Below are 11,931 nucleotides of genomic sequence, written 5' to 3'. Positions count from 1 at the left end.
TTAATTAACCATATTTTAAGACACATGAATAAGATTTTATAGGTGTAATTGTCATATTTAAAACTTGAATAAAGAACAATTTTCCCACCCAAGGTTTAGTCTAAAAACACTTTTTCACCCCTAGTTTGCGCAAATAACATTTTTCCTCTCAAACGCAAACTATGTTAAAAAAAACTAACCATGTAAAGACAAAATAATAAATTTATTATCTATTAATTTTGAAAATAAAAAACAACAACCTTTATCAAACCCCAAATGTTTTAAACATAAGAATTTAACCTTATAAAACACTATTATATTTTATTCAATTCTTTAGAGATTTAACTATCATTTTAAAAATTTTTAGGGGATAAACTGATATTTCAAAAAATTTGAAAAGACCCTCAAAGTTGTTTTGAATTCATATTCTTCCATATTCACTCTTTGCATTTACACTCACCTCTGTGCCTTCACTTAACTCTCTTCTTGTTCACCTTATTTTTCAGTTTTCTTCTTTCTAACGCCATCACCAGATTGCTTCATTTTTCACTCCTGTCCAGTTCCTGATTCCTTTTTAAAAGAAAAGAATCACATATTACTTCTTGCCTTCGATTACTTCTTCTTTACCAAAAAGATTTTCATTTCTCTAATTTTTTGTTACTTCTTCTTTACCAAAAAGATTTTCATTTCTCTAATTTTTTGTTAAAAAATTTGTTAATTTTTGGTGGTTGTACTGTGATTATCTCTGTTTGAAGTACTTTCAATTGCTTTACTTCTCTTCTGTTTTTCAAACTTAAAAAAAGTTCAAAAAAAAAAAAATGTTTGATGATAGTGGGAATCTTGGGGGTGCGGTGAGTCCTGTCCTTCAAGTTGCCTAGTGGTTGGCTGCTCCAGTTTGGCGTCAATTTAAGTATTTGTTCGACTACAAGAGCAACTTTGACAATCTCCAAGAAGTAGTTGATAAGCTGAAAATACAAAAGACGAAGTTCGGCGTAGGGTTACTGCTGCCGAAAGAAATGTAGAAGAGATCAAACAGAATGCTAAGGACTGGCAGAAAGATGTGGAAAAGAGCATCACTGAAGCAGAGCAGTTGATTCAAGCGAAAGCAAACAACCCTCTATGTTTCAAGGGATTGTGCCCCAACTCCATCATTCACTACATACAAGGCAAAAAAGCATTCAAATTAAAGCGGGATGAGAAGAATCACATTGGGTCCTGTTTCCTATCCTATTAAGGTGATCTTTCCCTATAATCAAAATTAAAAAGTTATTATAAGTAAATTGTACTCAGATTTTCAAGTTCTGTCCAGAGAAGAATCACATATTCTAGGCAATCTGTTGTTAGCGGTGGACATCCTTCTAAAGATAAAAATTTTTCTCCCTTACAATGAAAGCAAAATCAATAAATATTTCAATCAAACAACTCTGATGTGTAGATTATCTAGATATTTACTATATATTCCCTAGATTATTGAAAATTAAACAACAATTTTCAAACAACCATCAAATATAACCTTCTAATACTAAAATCACTCTAAAATAGTCCAATCGTAGTACTATAAAGTAACTTCATTTTTTATTCATAATCACTTCCTTTTCTATTTATAAACAATAATTTCTTCAGTGACAACATCATATCTCCCATAATTAAAAGAATCTACTCCATAAAGTTGATTTCTTTTTGGTCAACCCAAAAAGACAGACTTAGATATCCGTAAAAGCGCTAATGTGCAGGATATGTATAGGATTATGTTCAGTTAATACCCCCTTATCTCAAAATCATTCCAATCATATCGCTTGTTTCCATTCTTAAAAGTCCATCAAATCATAAAATCTTCTCTTTTTTTTGGTCAAAGATCATAATTCCTCCTATATATAATTTCCTTAGTCTTCCTTTGCACCCGTATTTATTTAATCTTAGTATCTCCTCATATTTTATTTATCAAATAGTATATTTGTTTTCTTTTACTCTTTATACAAAACAGTGTATTACATTCACCTTATCTTTAAACTTGAATTGTTCAAAGTTTCAGATTTTTGAATAATTAACTATCCAAAATTCTTCTAATATACTCTAGAATGAGTTCATTATTGGAGAAGTCATGTACCTTATTCTTCACTGCATCAGCCTAATTGTGCACAAGGATGAATATATATTGTGATCAACACATGTGAACTCAGTAATTTTGTTTGTGTCACTAATTATACGGATGTGTATGAGAAGAGAAAAGTTAAAATAGAGACATTAAATATCATTAACTTCTGGATAAAATACATCTCCGCCAGTCTGGTCAATGAGGAGATTCCATATCTAATTTTAAAACATCATTAACCTCTGCATAAAGTGTTGACTCCGCTGTACTGTAACATTATAAACTATTTTTTAAAAAATAAAACTATATAACAAATAATATACATAAACAATAATATGTCACTATATAATTAGAGATATTTTTATCTCTAATTTAAAACTACTCAATCATATAATGATATATCATTATTTGTAAATAAAGTCACGTATATTATTTATACACATAACACCACTCATTTTTTTTTTTTAAATGAATGGAGTTTGATTTTGAGTGAAAAGTATTATTTAAATATTTTAAGCCAAACAATGGATAAAAAAAATTAAATTTACTCTCCAAAAACCACTTCAACTGCCTATCTTTCAAGCAATAATGCCAATGAGATTAGACTTGGCAAAATTTAACACAACCCGTTAACCTAATATGACATGACACAAATTGACTTAGGTTTATGATTTTTTATATGAAAAATAGATCGGGTTGGGTTCGGGTTAACCCCACAAAAATTGAGTTGTGTTTACATTGACACGAAGCCAACCTGAATAACTTGAACAAACCTGAAAATTGGTAACACTACTATCGAATTATTATTATTATTATTAGTTATACTACTACTAAAATTCAGTATGCAAAGCTAACCCAATATAGTTGAAACACTTGGTTGCACCAAAGATTGATTATTTGGTTAAATTAGTAATTCCACTACTGAATTATTATTTTAAATATAATTTGTAAATTTATTTTTCACCATTTCCTCTTTATGTTGACTTAGAAGAAAATAATTTTAATTTAAATGTACTCACAGAGGATAAAACGGATACTAATACAAACAAAGAAGATATTCAATAAAGACAATACTTTAACACTCATTTGTACTAGGATTTTCTCGTTAAAACTTAATTTTTGTTATTTAATTGGTTTAATTATGATGGTTATTTAAATTATCCCTTCAATGATTTTACTCCTTAAAATATTGTACAAGTTGATTGAATGTCTACTTGGAAGAGCTAGTCTTAAGCCTTTTGGCAAAAATTTTTCATCTTCAATTTAAAATATTCTTTCTAATATAATAATTTTTTTGACATATTTGAAAAAAATTATTTGTAGTTTCCTTTTTTTTTTTTGTGTGTGTGTGTTATAAGTACTATTAATTTAAATTTATTATATTCGGTGTGTCATATTCCTATACTTATTAACAGTTTTAGTATTTATGATAATAATATTCATCGTATGAATTAAAAATTAAATTTTTTAAATATTTGACAAGTAGTTAATCATGTTGATTATTGATAGTATTATTTTGAAGTTAAAGTTATAGACTTATTTAGGTTATTGATTATAATATTTTGTTTTTTTGTCCCTTCAATATATCATATAAAGAGACAATCAACAAACTATTAATATCAACCTGAAATAGAATAATTTTGTTTTGATAAAATATCATTTCATATCAAAATGTTTTTCTTATGTTTTTTTGGAAGAATTGTGTTATTCTATGATATATTACAAAGTATATTGTTTTATAACAAATCATATTATTACATATTGTGTTTTGATAGGACTTTATTGATTGCATAGTTTAGGTTAATTTGGATCAAGTCAGATTAACTCAAAAATATTTAGATTTGGTTTAAGGTTAAAAATTGTTTGACACAATTGTATTTTTGTTCGAGTTAGGGTTTAAGGTCTTCAACCTAAAATCTAAACTGACATAATACAAACAGGGTTGGATAATATGAACGGCTGAGTCTAATTGAGATATTCAAGAAGCAAATGATATGCAGCATGTCATGCTGAGCTTGCATAGCTTTATTACCCAGGCCTTGATTTTAAAATTGAAGTCCAAAATACTCAGAGGTTCACTTTATACGTAGCAATGGTATGTCTACTGAATCAACAAGACTATATATATGTATTTTTTGTGTACAATTTAGATAAACACATAATATATTATTATGTGATTAGATGATTTTGAATTAAAAATAAAATAACACTTAATAATATATCATTTGTGTGAGTGATATATTGTTAGTAGTAGTTTGTTAGTATGAGTGATATAGTAGTTTGTTAGTATATCCATTCATTGTAACAAGAGAGGTGAGAAGATACTGAAATAATGTTGTCTTTGTTGGATATAGCCATGTTTTAGGTGTAATAAGATACGTAATACATGTTTTTTCTTTTTAATATGTGATTGTTTGTTTTATTGATTCTACACACTTTCTAATTCTTTCAATTATATGTACATACATGTCTGCATTTTGTAGGTGGCAGTTGAGATTCCTTATATATTTGTTGAAGCATTTGTGTTTACGGTAATCACCTATCCGATGATGGGATTTTATAGCTCGGCGTATAAGATTTTCTGGTATTTGTATGCCATGTTCATGACAATGCTGTACTACAACTATTTGGGCATGCTCCTTGTGGCATTAACACCAAATGAACTGGTTGCTTCAATTCTATCCTCAGTTTTCTACACATTATACAATCTGTTTTCTGGATTCATCATGCCTCAACCTGTAAGCTACTAAACTCCACTCGATAGGACGTCAATTCAAAATCATCTTACTTGTGAATTGAACTGGAAATGTTGATATTCTTTTGCAGCAAATTCCAAACTGGTGGGTTTGGTTGTATTATTTAATCCCTACTTCCTGGACACTAAACGGTATGATCACTTCACAATATGGAAATATCGACAAAGAAATTACGGTGTTTGGAGAACCAATAAGTGTATCTTCTTTCATCAAAGATTATTTCGGTTTTCACCATGATCGCTTATATGTGACCGGTATTGTTCTACTTGTATTTCCTCTAATTTATGCTTCTCTTTTTGCATATTTGATTGGAAAGTTGAACTTTCTCAGAAGGTGAAACATTTGTAGAGGATGAAAATGTTGCACATTGTCTAATATGCCATCTTTTTATTTATAAAATTTTGTACATTGTGAACAATATTATTGTAAATTGTTATATTGTAGCTTTCATACCTTCATCTAACATATTTTCAATCACGTGTTTCCAACTCCAAATTTTTCTTTGTCATTGTTGATGCAAAAAATTTCTCACCGAATAAGAGCTAAGGGTTTTTTGTGTCAATATAAATTTATTGTCTCCATCTTCCTCATAAAACGCCTCTTAAGGGAAAAACCGTGAGGTCCGGCTTTAAGTGGCTGCTATGTGGGGATGAAGACAATATCAACAGTGGTGTTGTATGTGGGGGTGATGTCAGATGCTTTCTCCAAGCCCCTCAACCTTGTGTTGATGCCAAACAAGTCTAAGGTCAATGTGGACTCATTGTCTTCTTTCCTTTCATAAGACGTCTTTTCAAAACAAAACCTTAAGGCCAATGAAAACTAAAGCAGATAATACCTCGTAGCTTTAAATAGCTGGTTGTATGTGGATCGATAACATCTACAGGTACGTTTGAGATAGGATTTAGTTCCATTCTAATGTCATTCGTTAGAAGTGTTGATCTCTAGGGAAATCAAAATTATTGAGATCAAATATTGGTTTATATGATAAAAGACCTGTACTCTAAGAAAAATTAAAAAAAAAAAAGTCTAGCATGAACATTAGTGTTTGTGACATTAAGCTTGTAGTATAGAAAAGTGACCTCAACATTGGACTAGAGTCAAGTCCCCTATAAGCCATTTGAAGGCATTGTTTTAAAATTCATATTGGATTGGCCAGTCCGACTGAAAATCAATATTGAATCCAATTTAGGTTATGATTAAAATCCATTTTAATTATTAGATTGGATTGGTTCACAGTTAAATAAGATGAATAATATTGAATTGTAATTCTACTGTAAAGTCAAACCGGTCCAACCATTATACTAATGTCATCTAATTAAACATATTTTAAAATTTTAACTATGATGCGATAGGTTAGTTCAATTACCTCGCACATCAACCTTTGATATAAAAAATCAGTGACTAAAAGGTGTGCTTTCAAGGTCCTTCAATGCAAATTTTTACTTTAATATGTTTTAGTTAACCGTAAGAAAATGACGTTACTATGAATATTTGGATTAGAGGCATCAATTGGGTCGGTTTGTTACTGTAGCAGGTCGGCCCAGCTCATACCTCTTTGGGTCGGGCCATGGGCCTGTTTGGGATGATATCTTATTATTGATGATTTAAAAAAAAATTTAAAAAGATTAACGGGCTGATCCTTGACCTTGACGCGACCCATTATTATAGAGCCTTGTCTAACCTTATGTATATAAGGTTGAGCTGGGAGTCTTATACTTTTATTGGCACCAGAGCGTGCACTCGCACATGCCGCACCCTTTCACCAATTGCCGCACCCCTTCACTAATTCCCGCACCCTTTCCAAATTCCTGCACGCACGCAAGCACGCACCAGCGCTAGGGCGCCCGCACGCACCAGAGCGCGCACCCGCACATGCCGCACCCCTTCACCAATTGCCGCACCCCTTCACCAATTCTTGCACCCTTTCCAAATTCCCGAACGCACGCACCCGCACCCCTTACCAAAGTGCCACACCCCTTACCAAATCCACGCACCCCTTGTTAAATTCACTGCAACCTGTTTTTGTAAAAATAAAATTTAATCTATTTTATAAAAATAGATTATATTATAAATATATATTATTTAATAGATTATTTTATAAAATAGGTTATTTTATAAATATCCAAATTCACTTCAATTATTTTATAAAAATAAAATTTTTATATATTTTTCATTACAAATAATTTAAAGAAAAACTTATCATTTTTTATATATCCATTATTTTTTATATATATAAATAAATTATTTTTTAAATATTAATCCCTTTTTTCATTTATTAATTTTATTTATTTCAGATAATTTAATCTTAATCTAATATTAATGATTTTCGTGGTAGGAATCAATTAATCAGGGAAAGTCACACGTTGAATACAAGGGTTGGCCACCGCCAACCCTTGGTAATAATTATATATGTTATATATAATATAATATATTTTATATTATATATAATATTATATTATAAAATATTATAATAATATTATAATTTAATTATATAAATTATAATATATTATATATTATATTAATATAATAATATTATATATAATATATATAATTATAATATTTTAATTATATATATTATATAATATATAATATTTTTTATATATAAAGACATTTAAGTAAAATAATATATTAGTATATTTTATTATCTCTAATCAAACACAATAAATATTTATATTTTTAAAATTTTATTAAATATACTAATAATTTATATATAATAATCTTCTAACTAATCTATATTATTTAAATTTTAATAATAAAACATTATCTAAATTAAACGCACCCTAATGGTGAATTTTTTTATAATTCAAAATCATTTAATTTTATATAAATAATTAAGCAATGTTATGCGTACCTGTTTTTGATATATAATTTATGTACATATATGATATGTTATCATATAATTGAGTGATTTTGAAACATATGTTATCATATGATAAAACAATACCTAATCATATGATAACATGTTATTTGTGTGTACAAATTATGTGTTAAAAGTAAGTATACATAGTTTTATTGTAAATAATTATCTGGAGTGCACATAATACTATTGAATAAGCAAAGGTTTTGATTGAACTACTCAACCCGAAGGGAGAATAATTAGATTTTAATTATCTCATTTTGTGGGATCCCAAAATTTTTACTTCATTTATATCTTCCAGAAAATGAGTCTATTCGCTAAGGAAATGACGGCCAATGGCCAAATAGTTGAGGCGGAGATACTCGGGATAGCAAATCAGAAGCATGCTGCCTAGATTTTACCATCACCAACAGACGTCACAAGGTAATCAACGACATGCAAGGGCACAACCGTGCTAGGTTAGTTGACGTGTGGATTATTATTTTCAAATTTTAGTTTTTTTTTTTGGATTGTAGAAAGGGATATTAATTAAAATTGGCAAAAATTTTTCTGCGTAAATCTTTTTAGGCAAACGTATAGTGGTTTTACCTTCATAGACAAATTTATTTTTAATTTCAAAAATATCTTCTCCCAGCTTATTACGTCACTCTTAGTGATTTACGTCATACTCAATCGCCTAAAATTTTCTTAACAGATTTGATAATTTCTTATTCGAATAATTACTAATTCACGTTCTAGTTTATTGATTGCATAGTTTAGGTTAATTCGGATCAAGTCAGATTAACCCAAAAATATTTAGATTTGGTTTAAGGTTAAAATTTTTTTGACGCAATTATATTTTTGTTCGGGTTAGGGTTTAAGGTCTTCAACCTAAAATCTAAACTGACATAATACAAACAAGATTGGATAATATGAACTGCTAAGTCTAATTGATATATTCAAGAAGCAAATTATACGCAGCATGTCATGCTGAGCTTGCATAGTTTTATTACCTAGGCCTTGATTTTAAAATTGAAGTCCAAAATACTCAGAGGTTCACTTTATATGTAGCAACGATATGTATATTGAACCAACAAGACTATATATACGTATTTTTTGTATACAATTTAGATACACACATAATATATTATTATGTGATTAGATGACTTTGAATTAAAAATAAAATAATATTTAATAATATATCATTTGTGTATCTAAATTCTTTATAAAAAATATGTACAAATAATATTACTCATATTGAATTGGACAACATCGTTTAATTCGACATTAGTTTTTAAGTAGCTATTTGAAAACTCAAAACGGAGTATATATGATATTATTGAATAAACGAAGGTTTTGATTGAACAACTGAAATTGAAGAGACAATAATTAGCTTTTAATTATCTCATTTTATAGAATACCGAAATATTTACAACAATTGTTAGTGTGTGAAATTCCATATTTTTCGACATTTAATTTCCTTGATTTGTGATATTTAATTCGTTAATTATTCGATTAATTGCTTGTTTTAGGAAATTAGGCATTAATTACATTATTCTAAGAAAAGATGCAAAATAAAAGGAATTTAGAGTTGTCACGTATCAAGACGGAAAGATGGCAAAATACATGGGAGATGGCTGATTACAGAAAGGAGAGAATCTCGCTATTTGTTGAGAAATTCACAGTTGGCGACTTAATAGACAACTGGAGAAAGTTTAGGTCCTTTGGAGGATATTTGGCACAAAAAATTTCTCAATGACTGAAGCAAACCTGACACTATAAAAAGGAAAATTGCTCTCTGCTTTAGGGATCTGGTTTTTTTAGCATCATTTTCTTTCAGAAATAAACACAGCCACAACTCTTGGCTGGTTCTTCTTCAATTAGGATAGGATTTTTATTATATTTTTCTGTGAAGCCATGAACATGAACATGAGTGGCTAACTCTGTTCTTTAGTCAAGTAATCGGGATCGTGGTTTCACGACGATTGTGAGATCTTCTTTACCCGTTCTTTTCTTTTAAATATTTAATTTATTCCTGATTTTATTTATTGTTGTCTTTTTCAATTAAATAGGAGACGTCTTATTTACTTTGGATTAAAAGCAACTTTGCTAGATAAAATTATTGAATCCGTAATTGTTTGATGGTTTAATCATAAGTGGCTAACTAGCATGCTTGGTGAAGTAGAACTACTATTGTATGTTAGTGGAATGGGTTAATCTAATCTAAACAAAAACAACGTCTGTGTTTTGTTGATTAGAATCGGTGGCTTTTCTAATTCTTAATTTTGTTTTCAATTTAAATTCTAAGATCGTATCTAGAACTGATTGAAAACAAGAGAAGTAATTAAAGAACGTTTCTTAATTACCAACACCCAAGAAAAAGCAGAACAACGAGCGTCTCAATGTGTCATAACCGATTTATTTAAAAGGAAAGATTAATCTTTTTATCGATGATCAATTGAATTGAACCGTATCTGAATTACTTGGCTTATTATTGTTGCAATCTAGTTTTCAATTCTGAATTAATTTATTTTTGTTTATTGGTAGGATTCGAAACAAAAAAATCTCTCTTGTTTTATTTTGTTAGATTTCAGATAAATAGGCCAATCTCTGTGGATACGACTCTACTTGCCCTATCTACAAGTTTTCATTGAGAGGGTAGAAAATTTTATTTTTGGTGGATTCGGCACCCATCAACAATGAACTTCATTTATATCTTCCACGGCCCGACGAACACGTTTTCCTGGTGGTTTTCCGGAAAATGACTCTATTCGCTAAGGACGGCCAATGGCCAATAGTTGAGGCGGAGATAGTCGGAATAGCAAATTGGAAATATGCGGTTCAGATTTTACCGTTGCCGGCTGACGCCGCGAAGTAATGGGCGCCATGCAATAGTTGACGCGTCAAATTTTAGTTTTTTTTCTTTTGATTGTAGAAATTACATCTCATAAAAATAAAATATATCTAATAAATAAATCATATTTTACTTTGCATTTTAGGAAAGAAATCAAAATCGCGGAAGGAAGAAATTCAGAAAATCAGGAAAGTAAAATTCAATCAGGAAAAATCGAAAATAATTTTTCGTATAAATTACCGCTTCTTGCAACAATTTTTTGTTCTTCATATTCAGTGTTGTCAAATTCAATGGCTCCCTCAAATTCAAGACAATTCAACAAGCGAAAATTAACGTTGAAGAAGAAAGCTCAGCAGCTGCAGACACTGAGCGATGTCACGGTGTGCATGGTGTGCTTCGACGCCGACGGCAAGGTCACCACGTGGCCGGAGGAAAAATCTCAGGTTCATGAAAAGATCATCAACTACAAATTAGCTCAAGCCGGTGAGGGATCAAAAGAGAAGCTCAAGAGTAACCTAAACCTTTTAGGTTTCTTGGACAGCAAGAAACGAAAAATCCAGAAATCAAAGAAGAAGGATATTGGGAATTTGTTTGCAACGTGGGAAGCGAACTTGAACAAATTGCAGGAAAAGGAGCTGGTGGCTCTGTGTAATTGCTTGGAGTTGAAGTTGTGGGGCGTAAGAGAGAAGATTAAGGTGCTGACGAAAATGAAGGAAAAGGGCAAAGCAATTCAAGTTTACAATAACAATGGAGATAAGCAAAAGCTTAATTTGGAGAGTGTTTTTCCATCGCCATGTGGATTTTACAGTCACAGTGAAGGTTGGTGGAGGTGTAACAGTGAGAATTTTGTTCCTTGGGGAGGATATTGTAATGAAAATATTGGTTTTGTGGGAGAGAGTAGTAATTGTGATAAGATTTTGAATCCTGTTGATTCCATGGTTTATCAAACACCATTGCATGAAGCTCTGCCGATGTCCATTAGGCAATCTCCATGGCCGTTCTGAAGCGAGTCAGCTTAGTGATACAATTTCAAGTGCAAAGTCTTAAATTAGTTTTTTTTTTTTTTTAATTCGTAATTTCAAACGTGTGTATATTCTTTATTTCTTCAGAGTTATGGGAATAAAAGTTCTCCAATTTCATGAAAATTATTCTTTTGTTAGTTTGAGTAATCAAGTGTTTATTTTATAGTGTTGCGTGTCTCTACTCTCTGTAATCCAAATCATATGTAGTTTAACTGTTTGATTTATTTATTTACCCCTAGTAAATACGGGAATGGAAGTAAACGATATGGGAGTTATACGGGTATAATACAGTAAATAGTAAAAATACATTTATAAAAAAAGGGTTATAAAATTCTGATACGGAACGCATATATACAGGTTTAATACGATAGATCATTAATAATACATGCAAT

General features: G+C 30.1%; 1 protein-coding gene across 1 annotated transcript; it reads left to right on the top strand.

The window, feature by feature from the left end:
• The first annotated feature begins 10,424 nt into the window (after positions 1–10,424).
• LOC123208472 lies at positions 10,425–11,521 on the top strand. The gene is made up of 3 exons (XM_044626006.1): positions 10,425–10,537; positions 10,663–10,709; positions 10,794–11,521. Exons 1-3 carry the CDS (start codon positions 10,425–10,427, stop codon positions 11,519–11,521), a joined length of 888 nt encoding a protein of 295 aa, XP_044481941.1.
• Positions 11,522–11,931: the final 410 nt, after the last annotated feature.

The sequence above is a fragment of the Mangifera indica genome, chromosome 2 (genome assembly GCF_011075055.1).
Source record: "Mangifera indica cultivar Alphonso chromosome 2, CATAS_Mindica_2.1, whole genome shotgun sequence".
NCBI classification, from domain to species: Eukaryota; Viridiplantae; Streptophyta; class Magnoliopsida; order Sapindales; family Anacardiaceae; genus Mangifera; species Mangifera indica.
Note: the sequence above shows the minus strand (reverse complement) of the source record. Positions and strands in the feature narration are given on the sequence as shown.